This window comes from Lontra canadensis, unplaced genomic scaffold (assembly GCF_010015895.1).
Source record: "Lontra canadensis isolate GAN:19392208 unplaced genomic scaffold, GSC_riverotter_1.0 scaffold5, whole genome shotgun sequence".
NCBI lineage: Eukaryota > Metazoa > Chordata > Mammalia > Carnivora > Mustelidae > Lontra > Lontra canadensis.
Window position 1 is genome coordinate 41680640 of NW_022630999.1, and position 23740 is coordinate 41704379.

Here is a 23740-nt window from a genome sequence, read left to right on the forward strand (position 1 = left end):
TGAATAACATGATTCATACTAAATGGCATAGTAGAAAGATATGTTAGATTTTACTCATTGCGTTTTCAGTAATGTGAATAAGAGATAAGATGATGTAGAAACAAATTAATTGGTACAAAAAGTGCTGGAGGATAATAGGTGGAGTTCGTAAGTTACCTTTTTTTAAAAAAGAATTTATTTATTTATTTGAGAGAGAGAAAGTGGGGTATGGGCAGAGGGAGTGGGAGAGGGAGAAGCAGACACCCAGCACTGTGGGGAGCCAATCTGGGACTCCATCCCAGGCCCCCGAGATGATGACCTGAGCTGAATTCAGATGCTTACCTGATTGAGCCACTCGGGCAGCCCTCTAATTTACTTGTTTTGATGCTAATGCTTGCAGTGCTACCTAATGAAGTGCCTTGTGTATATGAGAAATAAAAAAGTGTTTCTTAAAAGGACCCTATTGTGGTGAAAGCCTTCTACATTACAGCCTTGTCCTTTGAGGTAGACTTTGTTCAGGATCATAGAATATTCAGGTGTCTCATTTTCTTACAACAGTTTTCTGTCATGACCTGCCAGGGGATCTCATGGGCAGAGCTCAATTCCATAACCAGATCTCTATCCTGCACCCGCTGCCTGTGGGCGCCAGGTGCCCTGAGCAGAGGTGTGGGTTAGAACACACAACATTTATTTGAGGTGCTCACAGTTTGACAAGTTTTGATGTAGTACCCTTCACTGAAGAGTAAATCTTCCTGAAACCACAGCCAAGTGTCCTCTAGGTATTGAAAAGTGTGCTATTTTGTGTCAGGACTTACTATTCAGAATTTACTTTCAAAATGGCACTGAACCTTTTCGTTTTTTAAGGAAGATTGACAGTGATAAATAAATCTTCATTTTTTTTTATCCTCTACAAGACTTTCCAAGTTTTTATTTCAGTTTTCATTATCCTCGACCACATTACCTAGGACTACTGAAGAAATAATTTAATGAAATTCTGTAGAATTCTGAATGTCTCAGCTGAGTCAAGTCAATTAAATTTTAACCTATGAAGGGAACTAAATTGTATTTCCTCTAATTCTTAGGAATCTGCTCACTTCCTTTTTCTTCTAAAACTTGTCACTCATTGTAAAAATTGAGTTGTTTCTTTATAAACTCTACAATTCCAAAAAAAGATTTGGAGCCACAATTAATCACATTATAACTTTCTCTGCACTTTTTTTTTTTAACTATTTAGACTTACATATCATTACAAACATTTTAAGTTTTTGCTGTTAATTTACAATTCCAGACAAGAAATTTGAAATGAAGATAATGAAATGAGTCAGTTCAGAGACTTGTACTTATACATTCAAATTGCCAGAAAGAGTCATTAAAACAAGTTTAGGGGTGCCTGGTTGGCTCAATGGGTTAAGCATCTGACTTGTGATTTAGGCTCATGTCCTTGATCTCAGAGTTGTGAGGTTGGGCCCTGGTTTGGGCTCTGAGCTGGGTGAGGAGCCTGCTTAAGATTCTCTCTCTCCTTCTACTTCTGCCCCTCCCCGCCCCAGCCACCCCGTCAAAAACAACGACAACACAAAAGAAAACAGAAAGTCTCGATCATTTGTTTGTTCTATTTTTTCATTTGTGGCTTATTCTTCCCCCACCATTCCTTGTGATTTTCCACTTCTTACCAAAGCAATCTATAGCTAGCAGCACGCTGTATATACTCAGTGGAACTCTGGACTCTTAAAGTTTATTTTATGTGGATTTGTGACAGAAATAAAAATTAATTCAAAGAAGTTCAAGTCCCAGTCTGCCTCCCTACCCCCCGCATATGAACTCCTTATCATTTTCTGTGTTTCCTTGGTTGTTTTATTTGGGAACTACTTGGTCTAATTTGACACGTTTCTCTTGTTGTTTCTTCGTGATCAGTCTGGATTATAGATTTTGAGGAACTAAGTCATGAGTCCTTCTCAAATGTGTTATATTATAGTAGAACTAAATAGTGGCTGACAAATGGCTTTTTGAGGTTGCCAGATACTGATTTCCCTTTCCAGAAAAATTAATGCAGGACACCGAGTTCAGCTTCAAAGCAGAATATATCTTGTAAGTATTCTTGAAGTTTGGATAAAAATTTAGAAAAAAATATAATTGCTTGGATGGAAAGGTTCATATTTATGTGTACTTGAGCTTTTAACCAGGGTATATTTTACATTTAATAACATTTTTCATAATTGATTTATGAGGTAATGTATAGATTTTAGGGATAATTAACCACAGGTTATAATAACAGCTCTATCCACCAACTTATGATGTGGTATATTAATTTTCCAGGGCTGCTATAATAAACTCCTGCAAACTGGGTTGTGTAAAACAAAAGAAATTTATCCCCTCACCATTCTGGGGGCTAGACGTCCAAAATAAAAGTGTCCTTTGGGCCACACTCCCTCTAAAGGATTTAGGAAAAAATTTTCCTTTGCCTCTTCCTAACTTTTGGCAGTTGCTGGTAATCTCTGGCATTCCTTGCATTAACTCCAAAATCCAGTGGGTATTACCACTTAGTATTTCTAAGGATGTTAAGGTGGATTTTAAGATAAGTAATGTAGTGCTCAGAAATCCCTTATAACTTAGATAGATACGACATTTTATAGGCATACCACACTGAAACTGGAGCACCTTTGTGGAATATAAAAGTCAAACTTCTGTATTAGAGATCCGTATTAAAATAGGGGAATGTTAAATTTTAAAGGTATTTTGAGACTGTGAATAACTGTGTCTCTACTCTAGCAAAAACTATGAGGCCTCACTGGCTTACACAAAAGACTCTGGGAATGGTGAGGCTCTGCTTCTTTTATATCCTACAGAGTGCTGGATACCTTAATAAATATTTCCTCCTCAGGGACTCACACCCACCTTCTGCCTCTCTTATTCTCTACCAGCTCCTCCTGAGCAAATAAGGTTTTCTTCTACATTAATGGCCAAATGAAAAAGTTTGCGTTCAGTCTCCCAAATTAATGCAACATAGCCTCTCCTTTCCAGGTACTCTTTTGTTTTCTGTACAGTAGAGACTTCCTGGGAGATGTATCCTTTTTTTCCTTTCTGAAATCCGAATTGCAGCCCAGACCTTTGGTCTTGTGAGGTGAGATTCTCAAGTTCTTCAAGCCTGAAGACACCTGCATTTCAGGCTTTTCTACTTCTTGCTTTCCTTTTTGCTTGCTGTTGTCTCTAGGTGGCTCTTGGATCTTACACTGCTGCGGATGGAGGTTGTGCTGTCTTCAATCTGCTCCCACCTTGCCAGGCCCTGGGGACCTTGTTGCCTGTTATAGAAGGCATTCATTTCATCCTTTTGCTTTCAAAGACTTTCACCTTTGGATAACCTGATCTAGAGAAAAGGGCATCTTTAAATTTCCTCACTTAACTTTTGGCTCTGAAACAGTGTCTAAACCATAATGATCTGAGGACTCCAGAGGGGTCAGCAGAGTTTCCTGAATGTATTGCGTTATGGTAGAATTAATCAGTGATACACTGATAGATAGCTTTGGAGAATAATGAGCTACCGAGATCTATTTCAATGAAAATGTTTAGTGTGGTATCCTGAGTGTAGATTTAAAGCAGAATATAAAAATAGAGTTTCATTTAAAAATTAGAAAAAAATCATAATCTGAACAATGGTGTCTCCAGAATTTTATTTGAAGCAGCCTATTTGCATTTATTATATCAGGTGGTAACCAGATTTCCCTTTCAGTTGGTCCTGTTGAATCAGAATCATAAAATGGCTATGATATTAATTATCCCAATGAAGATGAAGTCAGCATGATAGTGACATTTATCCATGTTCCAGCAGAGAAAAGAAAACACAAGTTAATGATTTGAGATTTATGTTTTATTTCTCTCTTCCTTAACCTCTGGTTTTTAGATCTGCTTGAAACTGTAGAAGAAATCCTTCCAAGCCTCCCAGAAGGTATCACCGTTTGGGGAATGAGCGATTCTATTCCACAGGGCGTAACTTCACTCAAAGAAAAACTAAGCACGGCATCTGACAGGCCCGTGCCCCGCAGCTACCATGTGGCTTCAAGTCTCAAGTCTCCTCATCTTTATATTTTTACATCCGGAACTACAGGTAGGATCCGTTTCTTCTCGAGAATTAAGAAGAATGCAACACGGGGCTGCCTGGGTGGCTCAGTGGGTTAAGCCTCTGCCTTCAGCTCGGGTCATGATCTCAGGGTCCTGGGATCAAGTCCCACATCAGGCTCTCTGCTAGGCAGGGAGACTGCTTCCTCCTCCTCTCTCTCTCTCTCACTCTCTATTTGTGATCTCTCTCTGTCAAATAAATAAAATCTTAAAAAAAAAAAAAAAAGAAGAATGCAACACATTTGCAAAGCAACAGGAGTTGCCGTCATGGGTACTCACCAAAACTCTGAGAAAGCATGCATTCAAGAGGTCCCAAGGTTCTTAGATCTTAGAACTCTCAAACTTAGATGAATTTGCTCTCACCATGACTTGGCAGGTTACCATGTTTGCTTGACCATTGTCTCATTTAGAAAGATTTTCTTTAAGTGTCATCGAAGACCTTGAAATGAGTGAAGACCTTGATCCAGCCCAGTTGCTCCGAGTGTGAAATTTGGCCAGCTTATTGGCAAGACACCTGCTAGCTTCTCTATTCCTTAAGATTCCTGATACGTAAAATGAGGAGATTCGTTTATGTAGTTTCGAATTATCTTCCTGGATCAAAAAAATCCATCAGTCTACTTTAAAATAGCCTTCTGGGGGCACCTGGGTGGCTCAGTGGGTTAAAACATCTGCCTTCAGCTCGGGTCATGATCCCAGGGTCCTGGAATTGAGCCCTGCATCGGGCTTTCTGCTCAGCGAGGAGCTTGTCTCCCCACCCCGCCTGCCTCTCTGCTTACTTGTGATCTCTTTCTGTCCAAAAAAAAAAAAAAAAAAAAAAAAAAGTTAAAATAGCCTTCTGTGTTCTTATGTGCCATCTTAAATCCTAAACACAATCCAGCTATAGCTGTAGTTTAAGCATGGGGAGCAGGCTCTCCTACTTTTCCTTAGGGAGATTGGAATGTATGACAAACAGGAAGTCTTCAAAGCAGTGGGGAGTTAGGAGAAGATACAAAATAGAATCAAGTAACTAAACATCTCCTCCTCCCTTTTTGTAGGTAAAAAAATCACAACACCCAAAAATAAAAAGAATGATTAAACTGCCTTAGAATTCAAAAGAAATGTTAAACCTAATTGACTCTTAGGAAAAGGTGAATGGTATTTATGATAGGCTAAATAAGCTTTTGTCGTTAGTGTGAAGATGATCAGGTGTTTGAATTAGTGCAAGGAAAAATATTCTGTTAACTTATTTCCTAAGCACTGGTGGTATTGTAAGCAAACTACTATTGCATAACTAATGTTTTCTTTTCTCTTTTTCTTTTCTCTTTCTATGTGTGTGTGTGTCTGTCTCTCTTATTTACTCTGTAGAGGCTAACAATGATATTTTAGACTGGAGAGTAGACTATAATTTTGATGTCTAGAACAGCTTTGATAAATGAACTGGAAAGTGCTCATGTGTCTCAGGTTGTCAGCATACATTCAGTCTGACTTTGGACTTTGAAAGAGACAGTGAAATTTCAGAAATGCTTTGAAAACTTTCAACAGAAGGTACTTAACCAATTTATCTGTATGGCTGTTTTCTTGTGAAAAATAGAAAGTGATTGGTCTTCCAAACATTCTTTACCACTTCCCCCATCCCAAGGCCCAAAGAGAACAGGCTGGGGTGGAGGGTGGTGGTGCCCGGGGACTCAGTTAGTTGACATTGAGCTCTTGATTCTGGCTCAGGCCATGATCACAAGGTCATGAGTTTGAGCCCCTCGTCAGGCTCTACACTGAGCATGGAGCCTGCTTAAGATTCTCTCTCCCTCTACCCCACCCACCTCCCACTAGCTTGCACATACTCTCTCTCTCTATAAAAAAAAAAAAAAAGAGAGAGAGAGAGAGACAATAAGCCAGAGCCACTAGTAACAGCTTTTCATTTTCCAAGATTGAAACCAGATTGTTCTATGAGTTTATATAACAGGCCAAAAGCAAAAGCACTACTGATTTTTATTTTATTTTATATTTATGTTAAAGTTATATAGCTCAGAGATAAATTCTAATACTTTCAGAAATTTTAGAGAGAAGTACACTTATAACTTCCTTCCCCATTTCTCCTTCTCCAAACCAACTACAGTCAATATTTTTAGATCTTAATTTTTAGAATCACTTCCACTTCTTTGCATAAAAGGGGTATCTTACTGGGTACTTAGTAGATGCTTACTGAAGAGTATCTACTGATTTTCCATGATGGAAATGATTTGTTTTCTTTGACCAACCACTCTCTCTCTCCATTCATTTCTTTTTCTCTGGTGGAGACACATTCTTTCCCTAATGTCACACTAATATTTTGTTCTTATGAATTTTGACTGGATTGATATCAGTTATCATAACTTAGTAAACACTTCCTTAGTAGGCCTTCCATGTAAAATCCCCCCCAACCTGGGATTGACCATTATTTTTATTTGTTTCCTTGCTTCCTTAATTTTCTATACACTTTTTGCTGGTTCCTACTTTCCTCTTTTTCACCTTTGATATTGATAAGATAGTCTGTATGTTGTCAAGACTTTGTTCTTGGCCACCTTTTGCCTGGAGCTTCTCTGTGATTTCAGTCTCAAGCCCTCACTCTCTGGCTGTCCTTTTTCACCATTGTCCTGGGAATTCGCTTCAGTTCTTTTCTTTTTCTTGATCCTCTAATTTCTAGATTCTAAATTAGTTTCCTCAGTTTACTTTTCATTTTTTTTAAAGATTTTTATTGATTTATTTGACAGAGATCACAAGTAGGCAGAGAGACAGGCAGAGAGAGAGGGGGAAGCAGGCTCCCTGCTGAGCAGAGAGCCCGATGTGGGGCTCGATCCCAGGACCCTGAGACCATGACCTGAGCTGAAGGCAGAGGCTTAACCCACTGAGCCACCCAGGTGCCCCAGTTTACTTTTTATCTTATCACTGCACTGATTTCAGTAGCTGCCTCCTCTAAAGAATATTTAAGAGGGGAGCTCTTGGGTGGCTCAATGGGTTGAGCATCGGACTGTTGGTTTTGGCTCAGGTCATGATCTCAGGGTCAGGAGATCAAACCCCATGGCAGGCTCCGTGCTTAGGGGGGCTCTGCTGGAGATTCTCCGTCTCTCCTTCTGCCCGCCCCCCCCCCCCCCGTGCTTGCATCAGGCAGTCTCTCGTGCTTGCTCTTTCTCTCTCTGTTTCTTTAAAATAAATAAATCTTTTTTAAAAAGAAGAGTATTTAGGAGGTAAAATCTCTAAGTCCTCACATCTGGAAATACCTTTATCCTTGTTTGTGTAGCATTCTAGGTTAAACACAATTTTTATCCCTGGCTCTAAGGACATCCCACTGTCTTCTGACTTCCACACAGTGAGACATTGTTTTCTTTCTGATTTCTTACCCTTTACATGCTAGCTGGTGTTATTTTTCTCTTTCTTTGGGGGGAATTTTTTAACCTTCTGGGAGTCTTCAGTAGTCTCTAATCTGGTGATGACTTGTACTGGGACTAGTCTTATTTATCCATTTTATTGGGAAATTTGTAGGCCTTTTCAGTCTGGAAATTCATATCTTGCAATTCTAGATACTTGGAAATTGAAAAAAGTTCTACATCCCCTTCTTTTTCCTTCTTTATTGTTGTTCTTTCTATACAGTCCCTCCTATTGTATTTGTTTGTTTGTTCATTCTTTTGTCTTTGAAACTCAAACTTTTTAAAGATTGGCCCTCCTGGACTGAGTTATTAATTTTCTAATCTTTTCTATCCCATTTTCCTTCCTTATTTTTCATCTACTTTCTGAGTGATTTATCTTTTAAACCTCTGTTCTCTGAAAATGCCTCTTTGTGTAGCAGGCTATTTTTGTATTATTGATTATTTGTCATGTTGTATCTCTCAGAATATTAGTGATATTTTTTTAAATATCTCTTCACCTTGTCTCTTTTTTTGCCAACAACCTCTTATCTTTTGGTTTATTTTGGTCTCTATCCTTTATCCTAGAGGATTTCCTTAAATAACTAGTGACCTTTGGCTGTCAGTTCACATTTAAAGTGCAGACACTGAAACACACACAAAACCCCCCAAAACAGATCCTGGCTAGAAGCTGTGTGTGCATGAGTGCATGAGTAGCTGTGTGTGCATGGACTGATTGATTTCGTCATCCAGGACATTTTCTTGGGGGACTCATGACTGCCAGCGTCTTTCAGTTTTGACTTGCGAATGGTTCAGATTCCTCAGACAAGAAGCTCAAAGGGTAAAATGAGTCAAATGTAGAAGGGGGCTGGAGGAATAAGCAGACTTTCTCTCATTCCCCTTGTTTGCTCAATATTTCTTCTTCCTCATGTTTCCTGAGGCTCATCTTTTCCAGAGAATAAATCTCATAACTTCTACCAGTATGGCAGAAGCAATCTGGGCTATGATTTGTTCTTTTTTCTGAATTTTAGAACAAATACCAAAAGCATTTATTGACATACTTCCAAAATTATTTTGTGAATGAGCTTACACAGGGAAAGTGAACATAATAATACAAAGAGGAAAAAAAAGAAGTACAGGCCATCCAAAAAAAAAAAAAAAAAAGAAGAGTGATACAAATGTCATCTTCTTATAGCTTAAAGTCCTAAGCAACCTGGGGTCCTCTTATGGAGAGCAAAACAGAGCCATGTACAGAATTGGTCATACAGTGGATGCCTTGATTTTTTTTAAATAATGCTATCGAAGGGTGTAACAAAACCATGATGCAGCCTCATTAAAGATTTAATTGACATTTTTTTATGAAAAGAATCTCTAATACAGACTGGTGTTTTGCAACTTAAAACCTTGACCTGAATTGATTGTAATAGTAGTAAATATAATCATTTATATTAGTATGCCATTTAATGTCAGAAAAGTCAAAGGATTCTCATACAGCAAAGTCTTCTGATGTTGATAATGAAGAGGGTGTTGGTGTATGTTAGGAAGTGATGTAGAAAGTGAGGCTTTGAAAAAGTGAGCAATGGAGGGAGAGAGTCCTCTTGTGAGGCCTTTCAGCAGGCTCTAAGAAAGCCCTTGGGCTGATAGTGAACATTTCTTAGCCATTCTTACTAATGCTAAGCCCTGTTTACTCAAGATCACCAAAATATTATGTTCCTACATCTGAACAAACATAGAGTGTGTCTGAGTAAGAAAAAGATTGACATCAGTTTTGATGGCATTCCTGTCTCTTTGACCTAGAAGGTTTTCTTGATGAACAAGGGGTGAGCATTATATAGATACCCTTTTCTATAACCTTGACCTTATTGTTTCTTAAATAGAACTTCCATAAAGCTCCTTGTTTGTAGTTCCATATTTATCATCCATTCTATAGGGTACCTGTTCATCAAATTTCTAAGCCTTTCTAGGGCTCTGTAGTGGGGGAAATCAGCTTTCTTCAAGGCTCCTCTCAGGTGTCAGCTTCTTGGGTCTGTGTTAGTCATCACGGCTATCCATCTGCTCTTCTGAAATTTTATTGATTTCATCCATAAATCCATTATTTTTGCATTGAGGGTCTAAGTATGTGTACTTTCTGCCAAATTCTAATTCTGTTATTATTCACTGGTCTTAGTTAGGTACCCTCAAGAATATCTAGGAAAACTGTTTAAGCCTGGACAGAGCAGCCATGGGTTCAACTGTTCCTAGAAGGAGAGGGAGGAGGAAAACTAGCTCACTACCCGCTAAGCTTTTCCTGGAAGCCAGGTGCTATTACCATCTCAATCTTTCTTTCCTTCATCTCTCCTTTTCCTTAACCTTACGGAATTTTTCATTTTTCCAAAACTGTCCCAGAATTCCCCAAATTATTTATTCCTGCCTCTGGATTAGATTTCTCTTGACATCATCTCTTCCTCCTTCACCCTCCTAATCCCCAAATCACTGGACATACCTTCCTCCTACCTTTATGCCTGGACCTCCTCCTGGACCTATGAGGATTTCCAATGCCAGGGATTTGTAGAAGGTTAGAAGAGCAGAGGACTTCAGAGCATTTCTCAAAGTGTGTTCTATGATAGGTCCCTTCACATGTTTAAAGAAGTGAAATAAACCTTAAAAAGTGGTGGGATGCCTGGGTTGCTTAGTCGGAGGAGCATCTGACTTGATACCACATCTTGATCTCAGCGTTGTGAGTTAAAGCCCTCACTGAGTGTGGAGTATACCTAAAAAAAAAGAAAAGAAAAATGAAATAAGATAAAGTAAAATCATATATGTGTGTGTGTGTGTGTGTATAATAAAATTATGTATATATATGGCTTTATGACCATGTAAGTTTGAGAGACACCATTAAGAAAAATACCAAAGTTTTTGTGTATTGATGGACTCTGCAAGGGCTTTAAAATATTAATGTGCTTTCTAACTCTTCAAAGGGGGATGCTAAAATGCACTTTTAACAAACTTTATTCTCCTTTTTCTTCTTTCCAACTTTAATCTCCATCAACCTTTGATCACTTTAATTTCTTGGACAATCTCATATCTGTTGTCTCTTTTATCAAAAAAATCTAGGGGATGGGGTACCTGAGTGGTTCAGTCAGTTAAGCAACCGACTCTTGATTTCAACTCGGGCAGATCATGATCTCAGGGTCCTGAGCTTGAGCTCTGTGTCTGGCTCCATGCTGGTGTGAAGCTTATTTAAGATTCTCTCTGTCCTTGTCCCTCTGCACCCCGCCCCCAAATCTAACTGAGTACTTTGGATGGTTTATAATAAATTAATGAGTTCATTATCACTTAAAGCTAACCAAATTAGGAAAGGAAACATCATTAATTAGTTTACTAAAGTGCTTTGAAGGAGTGACATAAACATACAGATGGAAAACAACTAGATAAAGTATCCTTTTTTTAAAATTATTTTTTGGTCACACCATAAGTGAAAAATTATTTTAAAGTTGGGTTTCCATGAGATCAGAAACAGCATGGGAAGTAAGGAATATAGTGACTGAAGAACCATGGGTGGGAACTTCTTAGAAGCAGAAAACACATAAAAACTTGATCCTCTGGATTAAGAAGAGAAAGGCATTAAATTATCAAGACCAAGGATGGAGATAGGCTCACCCAAAATCTTTATATGTGGCTATGATGAGAAAATTTGGACAGATTCCCTGTGCGTGGGATGACTAGAAACTTCCATGTTGTGAGATGCCAACCTATCAGGAAGAGCCAGAGAGACTTCTTTTGAAAAAAATTAATAAATTTTAGCTAGGATAAAAGCAAGATAATGCCAGCCTTGGCATATGAGATCAATTGTCTTCCAGTTTAGTAGAAATGCAACACAAAGCTGGTCAGAAAATGTCAGGGCAGGTACAACAACAAGGTGGATTTGAGGTTCACCTGGGTTAGTGTCTAGGAGACACTAAAACATGTGGTTCATAGTTCTAGGTGCCGCTGTGACCAAAAACCCTATGAGGGGCACCTGGGTGGTTAAAGCCTCACCCTTCGGCTCAAGTTGTGGTCCCAGGGTCCTGGAATCGAGTCCTGGAAGAGAGTCCCGGCTCTCTGCTCGGCAGGGAGGTGCTTCCTCCTCTCTTTGCCTGCCTCTCTGCCTACTTGTGATCTCCGTCTGTCAAATGGATAAATAAAATCTTTAAAAAAAAAAAAAAAGAACTTCTTAAAAAAAAAAACTATGAAAATTTTGGCTCTTATCAGTGAATATGTTAAATCAGAGATAATGATATCCTACTAGTAAGATGGTGCCCCCATTGACTGAGCCACGTGTAAGTAATTTTGATTACTACAAACTGCTGAATAGAGGATGAAACCAGAGAAGGCCTACCAGAGCAAAATTGGAGTTTAGTTTGTATGGAACAGGTAGAGCTCATTGTCTGAGTGAGATATATGTTGGGACATAGAAAGACCAGTGTGAGTCAAATCTCAGTTGGAAGATCAAGCATCATTTCAAGCATCGTTCACAGTCCATCCATGCTGTCACAAATGGGAAGATATCTAAAAAAGAAAAACAAAAACAAATGGGAGGGTATCTTCCTTTTGAATGGCTGGAAAATATTCCACTGTGTATATGTATGCATCTTTTTCATCCATTGATGGACTTGTTCCCATATCTTGGCTATTGTGAATAATGCTATAATAAACATGGGGATGCAGATGTCTTGTTGAAATCTCATTTTCATTTCCTTTAGGTATATATATAGAAATAGAATAGGATCATATGGTAAATTTATTTTTAATTTTTTGAAAACCTCCATATTGTTTTCTATAGTGGTTAGATCAATTTACATTCCTACCAGCAATGTATAAATATTCTGTTTTTATTGCATCCTTGCCAGCACCTGTTCTCTCTTGTCTTCTTGATGGTAGCCATTTTAATAAGTGTGAGGTGTTATCTCATTGTGGTTTCAATTTGCATTTCCCTTGTGATTAGTGATATTGAACATCATTTCATGTGTCTGTTGGCCATTTTGATGTGCAGTTCAGAGAAATGTCTATTTAATTCTCCTGCCCTGTTTTTAATTGGATTTTCTTCTGTTCTGTGTTGACTTACTTCTTTATAGGTTTTGAATGCTAACCTCTTATCTGATATATAGTTTGAAGAAATTTTCTCCCATTCATAGGTTGTCTTTTTATTTGGCGGTTTCTTTTGCTGTGCAGAAGCCTTTGAGTTTGATGTAATCCCATTTGTTAAATTTTCTTTTATCACGTATGATTTTTGTATTGTATTAAAAAATATTGCCAAGATCAGTATCAGTGACCTTCTTCCATATGTTTTCTTTTATGAGTTTAATTGTATTAGGTATTATGTCTAGGTCTTTGATCCATGTCACGTTAATTTTTTTGTGGTGTGAAATAGAGGTCCAATTTCATGGTTCTATATATATTTCTTTAGCATTCCCAGCACCATTTGTTGAAGATATTTTCTGCAGTAGGTATTCTTGGCCCCTTTGTCAAATATTAGTTGACCATATGCCAGGGTTTAATTATGGGCTCTCCATTATGTTTTATTAGTAAATGTGTCTATTTTTTTGTGAGTATCATACTGTTTTTATTACTATGGCTTTGTAGTATAGTTTGAAATTCAGAAGCCTGATTCAAAAAGCCTTTGTTCTTTTTTTCTCAGGATTACTTTGGCTCTTTGGGGTGTTTTGTGGTTCCACCAAATTTTGGAGATTGTTTCCTATATTTCTGTGAAGAATTCCTTTGGCATTTTGATGGTGATTGCATTGAATCTGTAGATAGTTTTGGGAGGTATGGTCATTCTGATAATACTGATTCTTCCAGTACATGAACGTGGGATGTCTTTCTTTTTATGTTTTTTTCATTTCTTTTAGCAAAGTTTTGTAGTTTTCATTGCATGTATGTTTCATTTCCTTGAGCAAATTTATTCCTAAGGATTTTATTATATTTGATACTATTGTGAATGGGATGGTTTTCTTTCTTTTTTTTCTAATTGATCCATCATTAGTATAAAGGAATACAGTTGATTTCTCTACATTGATTTTGTGTCTTAACACTTCACTGCAATTGTTAACTCCCATAGTCTTTTGATTAATTATTTGGGATTTTCTATTAAATCATATCACCAGCAAATAAAGACAATTTTACTTCTTTCTTTCCTATTTGAGATAAATTTTATTTCTTTGTCTTGCCTAATTGCTTTAGCTAGGACTTCCAGTAATGTGTTGAATAGGAGTGGTGAGAGTGGACGTCCTGGCCTTGTTCCTCATCTTAGAAGAAATGTTTCAGTTCCTCTCCATTGAATATAATGTTAACTGTGGGTCTGTCATACATGATCTTTATTTTGTTGAGGTATATTCCATCAATACACAGTTTGTTAAAGATTTTTATCATAAGACAATATTGTATAGTCAGATGCTTTTTTTCTATGTCTGTTGAAATGATCATCTGATTTATCTCTTTACTTTATTGATGTGTGAGGTATTACATTTATTGATTCACATATGTTGAACCATCCTTGCATCCCAGGGATAAATCCCCCTTGGTCGTGGTGTATTATGATTTTAATATGATCTAGAATTTGGTTTGCTAATATGTCATTGAGAATTTTTGGATCTGTTTTCATTATGGATATTGTTTTATATATTTGTCCTTGTATTTTTATCTGATTTTAGTATCAAAGTAATGCTGACTTTGTAGAATGAGTTTGAAAGTGTTTCTTCCTCATCAATATTTTGGAAGAGCTTGAGGAAGATTGGTGTCAATTCTTCAGTTGTTTGGTAGAATTCTCCAGTGAAGTATCATATCTGGTCCCAGAGATTTCAGTTTTGGGAGTTGGTGTTTTTTGTTTTTGTTTTTTAATTCAATCTTTTTACTCATTATTGGATTTTCTATTTCTTCCTGATTGAGTCTTGGTACATTGTGTGCTTCTAGCAACATATCCATTTCTTCTAGGTTGTATAATTTGTTGCCATATAATTCTTCACTTTAGTTCTCATGATTGTTTTTATTTTTTAGCGTCAGTTATAATGTCTTCTCTTTCATTTCTGATTTTATTTATTCGAGCCTTCTCTCTTCAGTTAGTTTAGCTGAAAGTTTGCCAATTTTGTTGATCTTTTTAGAGAACCAGCTTTTAGTTTTGTTGATCCTTTCTCTTGTTTATCTGTTCTGTATTTCATAATTTCTGCTCTGATCCTTATTATTTCCTTCTTCTGCTAACTTTGAGCTTAACTTTTTCTTCTTTTTCTATTTCCTTAAGGTGCAAAGTTAGGTTGTTTGGGATCTTTCTAACTTCTTAATGTAGGCATTTGCAGCTATAAACTTTCCTCTCAGAACTGCTGTTGCTGTATTACACAATATTTGGTATGTTGTGTTTTCAGTTTCTTTTGTTTTGACATAATTTTTCATTTCCCTTTTGATTTCTTCTTTGACCAAATGGCTGCTTAGAAGTGTGTTATTTAGCTTCCACAATTTGCAGATCGATCTTACTTTCCTCTTGTTGCTGATTTCCAGTATTATACCATTGTGTTCAGAGAAGATAGTTGATATGATTTCAGTCTTCCTAAATTTGCTAAGATCTGTTTTGTGACTTACGGCATGATCTACCCTGGAGATTTTTCCATGTGCATTTGAGAAGAATGTGTAATCTGCTACTGTTGGATGGACTGTCCTGTACATGTGTATTAGGTCCATTTTTTCTAAAATGTTCAATTCCAGTGTTTCCTTGTTGATTTTCTTACTGAATGATCTACCCATTGTTGATGGTGGGGTACTGAGGTTCCCTACAAGAGCTTATCAGCTTTTTGACTAAGGTCAAGTGCGAAGTACCGTACAATTATTGTACTGTCATGTATTTCTTCCTTAAGATCTGTTATTAATTGCTTAATACATGTAACACCTGTTAAATACATTGTTAAATTGCTTAATACATTTAACATCTGTGCTCAGGTGTTAAGAACATTATCTATTTATGATCACTGTATTTTCTTGAGGTACTGACCCCTTATCATTTTATAATGATTTTCATTTATATTTATTTATAAATATAAATATATTTATATTTATTCATTTTATAATGACCTTCTTTCTCTTGGCTTGAAGTCTATTTTGTGAGATAAATGGCTATGCCTGCCTTCTTTTCATTTCCATTTGTTTGGAATATCAACTTGTATCCTTTCATTAGGAACTTATTAGTGTCTTCAGAGCTGAAATGATTCCCCTGTAGGCAGCATATAATTGGGCCTTTTAAATTTTAAATCCATGCAGCCACTCTGTGGTTTTTGACTGGTGAGTACAAACCATTTACATTATTGATAATGCAAGGATTTACTGGTGTCATTTATCTTTTACCTTTTGGTTATTTTGTGTCTCTTTTGTTTCTTTTTCTTTCCTTTTATGTTTATGTCTACTTTTGTAAGTTGGTGGTTTTGCATGTTGATTTGCTCAGTTTTGCTCTTTTTTATGTATGATGTCCCTGCTCTAGATTTTTGCTTTGTGGTTACCAAGCATTACATAAAACATCTCCTAGATAAAATAATTCTTTGTCTGCTGAAGCAGTTAATCTTCATCCATCTAAAATGTTCCATCTTTATACTCTCTTATATTTTTCACATCATAAGTTATCTCTATATATGCTGTGATTTTATTACCAAGTTATAGTAGGTAGTTATTTTTAAGACAATTTTCCTTTATCCTCTGTTATAGTTAAGAGTTTCTTATACTATTCTATAAAAGAGTTACAGTATTCCAATTCTGACTGCTTATCAACTTAATCAGAATTCTGTGTACTTTTGCCCTTTTGTTTCAGTTCAAAAAGCTCTTTTCAACATTTTACGTAAGTCAGGTCTCATGGTGGTGAACTCCCTCAATTTTTGTTTGTTTGGGAAAGCCTTTATTTCTGCTTCATATCTGAAGTATAACTTTGCCAGCCAGATTATTCATGACTGGCAGTTTTTATCTTCCAATATTCTGAATATGTCATTCCATTCTCTCCTTCCCTGTAGAGTTTCTGCGGAGAAATTTGCTGATAGTGTAATGGGGGTGCCATTGCAGGCTACTGTCTTTTTTCCCTTGGCTTCCATTAAAAGTCTTTCATTATCATCGATTTTTGACAGTTTTAATATAATGTGGTTTAGGAAAAGTCTTTGTGCATTCAAATAGTAAGGCGTGCTATTAGCTTCATGGACTTGTATATTCCTTCCCCAGGTAAAGGATGTTCTCAGCTATTAGTTCTTTAAATAGTCCCTTTGGGGGCACCTGGATGGCTCAGTGGGTTAAAGCCTCTGCTTTCGATTCGGGTCATGATCCCAGGGTCCTGGGATCGAGCCCTTCATCGGGGCTCTCTGCTCAGCGGGGAGCCTGCTTCCTCCTCTCTCTCTCTGCCTGCCTCTCTGCCTGCTTGTGATCTCTGTCAAATAAATAAATAAAATCTTTAAAATAAATAAATAAATAAATAAATAGTCCTTCTGCCCTCTTCTCCCTCTCATCTTTCTGGGCTACCCATTATTCTTATATGGGCTTTTCTCATAGAATCAGATAATTCTCATAGGTTTTTCTTCAGTTGTTAAAAATCTTAGTTTTCTCTCCTCATATACTTGAATCACTTCTGTATTTCTCTGTTCCATCTTACTCATTCTGTCTTCCATATAATCTGGTCTATTTCCACTGCTTGCCTAATACATTTTTTCATAACATTTCTTGAGTTCTTCAGTTTGAGAATTTGTTTGGTTCTTTTTCACAATTTCAGTCTCTTTGGTAAAGTACTCCTGCTCATTAATTGTAGCTCTGAGATCATCATATTGTCTTTCTGAGTTTTCTTGTAGCTCATTGAATATCTTCATAATAACTATTTTAAATTCTGTTGTCAGTTAGATTGCAGTATTCCATATCTTTGGTTTGGTTCATGGAAAAATTGTCATTTTCTGTTATACTCTGTTACCGTGATTTTTCATGATGTTTGATGAAAAGTGCCTCTGCCACCATATTTGAAGCAGGAAATACCTTTCTTCTTTAGGCAAGGTTTTTTGTTTTTGTTTTTAAGATTTTATTTATTTATCAGAGAGAGAGAGAGAGAGAGAGAGAGAGAGAAAGTAAGAGTACAAGCAAGGGGAGCAGCCGGCAGAGGGAGAAGAAGACTCCTCCCCAAGGATGGAGCGTGATGAGGGACTAGATCCCAGATCTGCGATCAGGACCGTGTCCAAGGCAGATGCTTAACCAACTGAACCAACCAGGCATCCCGGTTTTGGGGGGTTATTTTTTTAAAAGATTTTATTTTTAAGTAATCTCTACACCCAGTCTGAGACTCTTAGTCCCAACCTGAAGATTCAGAGTCTCAGGCTCCACTAGCTAAGCCAGCCAGGTGTCCCCAGGCAAGGTTTTGTTTACTGTGATACCAACAGTTGAACACGTTGGTAGTTCGGAGCCCTCCTTCTGTTTTTCAGAAGGTGGCGCTATCGTACCAATTCTTGATTTCTCTACTGCTGCTCAAAACACACACAAAAAGGCCAAGCGGTGGTTGAGGTGGGAGGGCTAAGTATGTACTTAGCACTTGGGCTTTGGGCGTGCCTCTGCCTTGGTAGGGGGAATCATCAAGTGCAAGTGGAGGGGGAGGTCCCAAAGGTCTATGGTTGGTTCTCTTGAGTCCTGGGGTAGAGAGTAGGAATCACTTTCCTTCACCTCTCTTTGTCTGCCTATTTCACTTCCCCTTCCCTCCCCTTAGTCACTGTGGTCTCTTCTCAGAGAGAGCAATTGGTCCTAGACGCAGCAGCCCACAGGGCCAGGCAAATTCACCACTCACCCACTCACTGCCTTCACCCTTGACCTTTTCTGCCAGAAAGGTCATGGCTGTAGCACCACCTCCCCTAATCTGCCACCTCCTCTGGGGTCCAGTTCACCCACATTCACATCCACGGGTGGATGGATCTCTGGGTGTCTTTGTATGTTGTACAGAGGCACTTTTGGAAAGGAGGTAGTTATACAGGTCCCATTAGTTGTATATTAGAAGGGAGAGAAAAAAAGGAATGACTCATACAGCCTTGCAGCCAACATCACTGTGGGAGTATATTTTGCTGTAGGACTCTAAGACAAACTGAAAATACCAAGGAAGTACTTCAATTTAGGAAATACATTGTGAAATTTGGGTCTCATTTTCTAGAATTGGGAAATAGAATCCAGTCAGGTGCAGCAGTAAGTGTGCAGAGCCACTGACATTAGTAACCCACCCTTGGCAAATGGTAAGTGGGACTGTTCCGGTAGGGGGTTAGAGAGAAAGGCCACACTTAGGGCTGCTGGTCCTCACTTTTGATCCTGCCACTTGCTTATTCCTGTGCCTTCTCTGACATTGGTCTCTGCTTGCCTGTCTGGAACAATGGATGATACTCCTTGTCACCATTGCATGTTGTGAAGCAAAGTAACTTTATCAGTAAGGTAGATTTGGTATGGGGTCCTCTGCCTGAGGACATTCCACAGATACTAGAACTCTTTGAACTGACAAAGAGAATAGAACTAAAATACCATTTAATCTAACAAATGAATTCAAGAGAGGGTACTTACCATTATGAAAACAAGTTGTGTGTTGTGTATACAAGGAGATATAGGTTGAAACACGAAATTGGTGATATTCAATCAGGATAAGGCACTTTCATATTATATCATGTATTAACTGGATGGATTTATTGTGCTGATGTTATACTACAAAAGACTATAACAATATGGAAAATTAAAAACAGTATGTAAAATGTTTTATACACTAATTATAGCTATATATTTTTATAAGACTCCCATGGTACATAGAAGAAGACTAGAAAGAAAAAAGCAGATGATTTATGTTTGGATCATGAATGTGTAGAACTATTTCAACATCATTTAACATGGAATTTGATATGAAACATGACAGAATTTGTCATGGTTCTTGAGATAGAATTTTAAAATTTTTCACTAGAAAATGTCTACTTTAAGTATAATTTAGATTAATGTCATGAGTTGCCTCATTTTGGGTGTACATTTTCAGATTTGGGGCATTTTTGTCATTCTTAAAACAGATATGACTCTTCTTTGAAGCTTATGGTATCACAAACTATATAATTTTAATTTTAATCTTTTGGGTAGATCCAAGATTCTAGAAATAATTACAGCAACAGCTCACATTTGCTTGGTCCCTACAAAGCACTTGTAATATGTAAACTTGCTTTCTATTATATATATCTCTTTTCTTTTTTTCCAGGTCTACCAAAAGCAGCTGTAATCAGTCAGCTGCAGTCTTTAAAGGGTTCTGCTGGCTTGTGGGGTTTCGGTTCTACTGCTAATGACATCATTTATATAACTCTTCCTCTGTATCATAGTTCAGGATCTCTTCTGGGAATTGGTGGATGTGTTGAGTTGGGTAAGTTTTCATTTTCTGTTTGATGAGTATTCAAAATGCTTATTAACTTGTGTTCATTAAATTTTGAAACTCTGTCAGAGAATTCAGAGTAACTGTGGGCTTATTATATAGTTACAACATAATTTTTATTAAAAGGACCCAATTTTGTGATATACTTAGTCTATTCCTGAACTGAAGAGAGCAATGCCTTAGACATTTGGCTGTGTGGTTGGAGCTGGCTGTTGACCAGTCTTCCTTCTCTATGTGGTCACTCATCCTTTGATGATCTATCTACTCCCCACCTCCTTAAATGGTGGAAGGAGGCTTCCAAGAGGGTGAATGTAGAAACTGTGTAGCTCTTAAGGCTTAACCTCAGAAATCACATTGATCATTTCACCTGCATATTGTTAATCAGAGCAAGTAACAAACCAGTCTAGAGTCAAGATATGAAGGTTGAGGAAACAGATCCTACCCCTTGAAATAGAGAGGTGGCAAATCCACATTGCATAACAGGAATTGTTGAGGCTACCTTTGCAAACAAGGTACCCCAGGAACCCAGTAAGTCTGTTGGTAGCTCATGACTCAGTAGATTCTGTTCATAAACATGCTGAGATTATTTGTCTGGCCACTAAATAATATATAATGGAGACCATTCACTACTACCTGTATATGTCTGAAATATAAAAAAGTAATTTTATGGATATGTAAAACATGACCAGTGTCCAAAATAAACAAAGGCAAGAGTCAAGACATTAGCATTTTCCTGGGAACATATTCATATGACTTACATTCTTGTGAAATTTAGGTTGTTACATTTAGGTTCTGTAGTCATCAATGAACATGACTGGTGCTATCTTACCAATTCTTTCTTACCAACTCTCCACATCAAGAAATATTGAGGCAGCTTTAAGGTTTTAAAAATAAGTGTACATATTCAAAAACAAAGTAAGTGAATATTCTTGGACTCTGTGAAGAAGACTGACCATTATCTATAGTCATGCTCTAATACTTTCAACTTCCCTCCTTATTTTGACCTTATCTTTCATCCCCTGTATTTCAAAAAGAAAAAAAAAATACATTTGCAGTCAAAATGTAGAATTATAACGTGTATTTTTTTAAGTTTATTGGATTGTAAGATTAATGGTTTGAAATGAGCTTGATTAAATGGCCACTGATGGATTACAAAAGCCATGAAATTGAATGTACATGTATAGATGAGGCAACATCATTTCTGTTTTATGTCACTTCTGCCCTTGAATATTTTCCCCCAGTGCCTGTTCTTTGACTTTTCTCATAGGAGCTACTTGTGTGTTGAAGAAGAAATTCTCAGCAAGTCAATTTTGGAATGACTGCAGAAAGTATAATGTGACTGTGTTTCTATATATTGGAGAACTTTGTCGCTATCTTTGCAAACAACCTAAGGTAAGAGGAATCATTTTCAGAAAGGAAAAATAATTTCAGAAAGAAAAAAGTATGGAGAGAAAAAAAATTTGTGTGTGTGTGTGTGTGTGTACACAAAGGTGGAGACCTTCCAGAACATAGTTTGACTGACTTACAGAGATGCAAGTCAGAGGAAATAAAAGGAGAGCTCTGCGTGATTGTACTGAAGTGCTTTACATTATGACAGGATAGGAGAGACTTGCAATCCAGTCCACTTTATGTTGAGACTGATTAAAATTTCTGCAAATGTAGCACACATCCGATTATGAAATTAAATGCCTACTCTGTACACAGAAAGTGGTTACTGCAAGGCTGAATTAGATCATCTTTCAAAATGCTGTTCTCTAAAAAAAACAAAACTAATGATATTGACTATACATGTTTGTTATTTCTTTTCTTTTGAATAAGTGATTACATTAGTCTGTTTGGTTTTGATTTTAAGTTAAAAAGAAATTTTGCATTCATGTGTTCTTGTCTCCCCACCTGAAACGGTCATTCCCACAAACAACTGATAAATTGGCCCTTTCTGAAAATAGACAAGCAGAGAGAGTTGCAAGAGCCTAGGGTTAGTCTTTATTCATCTGTTTGCGTTTTTGCCTTCAGAAATTCTTTTCCTGGTCTTGTTTGTGTTTTGAGATGCTTATGTTTTACCTGATTTCTTAAAACATTCTTGAGGCTACAAAGAAGTGACCTTCTGTCATCAAATCCACACCACCCCATGAATAATGGTGATTGGGAATGCCTCCCTGTGAGGGGCAGGCAGCAGAAGCTGATGGCCTGTCTTTGGCCTTTGATAAACCCCCTTCCTCATTCCTCATGCATCACCTTTGCCATCATCATGCCAGCCTAAGGCATGGATGGTGGACTGGGATGTCTTCTCTGTCTTCTCTGGCTAAAATATGGACTTGTAATTCTTCCTTTACCCTCAGCACAGCTGAGACTAGGCTGGAAGCATTTAAATTAGACTGTGTTGAAGAGATGGGATTACACAGGGAAGGAAAACACAAGAAGAATGTGAAACTGGATAGTTTTATTTACAAAATGCTTTTATTCACTTTAAGCTTGACTTTTACCATGTAGAGATCTCCTCTAGCTCCTGACCCACATTCCCTTTGTGCCCAGAAGCCATCCTTGTTCTTTTCTCAGTCAGGAGTGCTTCAAATAGCTATACGTTCCCTAGATCCATCTCTAAGACAGGGAGTCCCAGAGAAATGTTTTAGACTTTTTGGCCTTCTTTTTCTTTAGGGAGACTAGGCCCATGTCAAAGTTGTGGTCTTATCTTAAGAATCCTAGTGGAATAATTAATTATAATTCCACAACCTGGTATATCTTCTAGTTCTCATTGTGTTTTTTGGTGATGTGATGTCTGGATGAGGATAATTTGGGGAATTAATGTCCTCCATGGAGATAGAAGCCTCCTTTAGTAAAGGACAAATTGGGCACCACATAATGAACTTCTTCACAGACTTTCTAACTACACCACTAACCATTCCTTTTTCTCCTCATCCTTCAATAGCAACATTAGCTTTGTCAGGGTTATTTGCTCAGTAAGTGTGTACTGAATAGTGGAACACATGTATTTTTTTTTCTAATGTTTTACTCTGTTAAATGATGCTGCAATTAGTGTCTTTATGCAATGTACCCAGTAGAAGGGCTCAGAAGTGAAGGCAGTCAAAGGACATGGGTATTTTGGCGACTTTTAGGGCATATTTCCAAATTACAATTCAAAGTGGTTAACATGATTTAGAATCTCAATGATGTTGTGAGAGTATACTTATTGTGCGTATGGTCTCTTTATCAGGACTGCGTGATATTAAAAATAGTGGTTTCCCAGTTATGCTTCATGGAGAACTAGAACCCCCTTCAGAGTTCCTCAAAAGTCACTGAAGGATAGTGAATAGGGAAAAATAGGGCAATCTTCACAGTCTTTCAAATATGTTGGATGAAACCCAGTTTGCTAGGGCTTCTTCTTTTTTTTTTTTCTTTTTAAAGATTTTTATTTACTTGACAGAGTGAGAATGAGAGAGAGAGAAAGCATGAGAAGGAAGAAGGTCAGAGGGAGAAGCAGACTCCCTGCTGGGCAGGCAACCCAATGCAGGACTAGATACCAGGACTCCAGTATCATGACCTGACCAGAAAGCAGATGCTTAACCAAATGAGCCACCCAGGCATCCTTAGGGCTTCTTAATAATATTTTGTTTGAACAAGGAATGTCTTGGGGTTTTTTTTTCTTGTTTTTTTTTTTTTCTTCCATTTTTGGTAATGGGGGAACACTTAATTTCATTTATGACTTTATGGATAGAAACAAATATATTTTTAACTTCTTTGTTCAGATTACTAGCAAGGTTGAATAATTAGAAAATTATCAGTAGTTCTCTTTAAAATGTCTTTTCTGAGTCTTTTACTCATTTATGCCTGTACACATAATATTTTATCTGTTTGAGCCATCATTTCCTATAATAAAGATATTTATTCATAGTTTGTCATGTTCACTACAAATCTT

The 23740-nt window shown here is 37.3% G+C and overlaps 1 protein-coding gene across 1 annotated transcript in view; it reads left to right on the forward strand.

Moving 5' to 3' along the window:
* The window catches only part of SLC27A6 (solute carrier family 27 member 6), a 63030-nt gene that overhangs the window by 6870 nt on the left and 32420 nt on the right, over positions 1–23740 (forward strand). The window contains exons 2-4 of the mRNA XM_032851971.1: positions 3875–4078; positions 19660–19818; positions 21095–21219. Of these exons, the coding sequence (XP_032707862.1) occupies positions 3875–4078; positions 19660–19818; positions 21095–21219 (488 nt within the window). The remainder of the gene's footprint in view (positions 1–3874; positions 4079–19659; positions 19819–21094; positions 21220–23740) is intronic.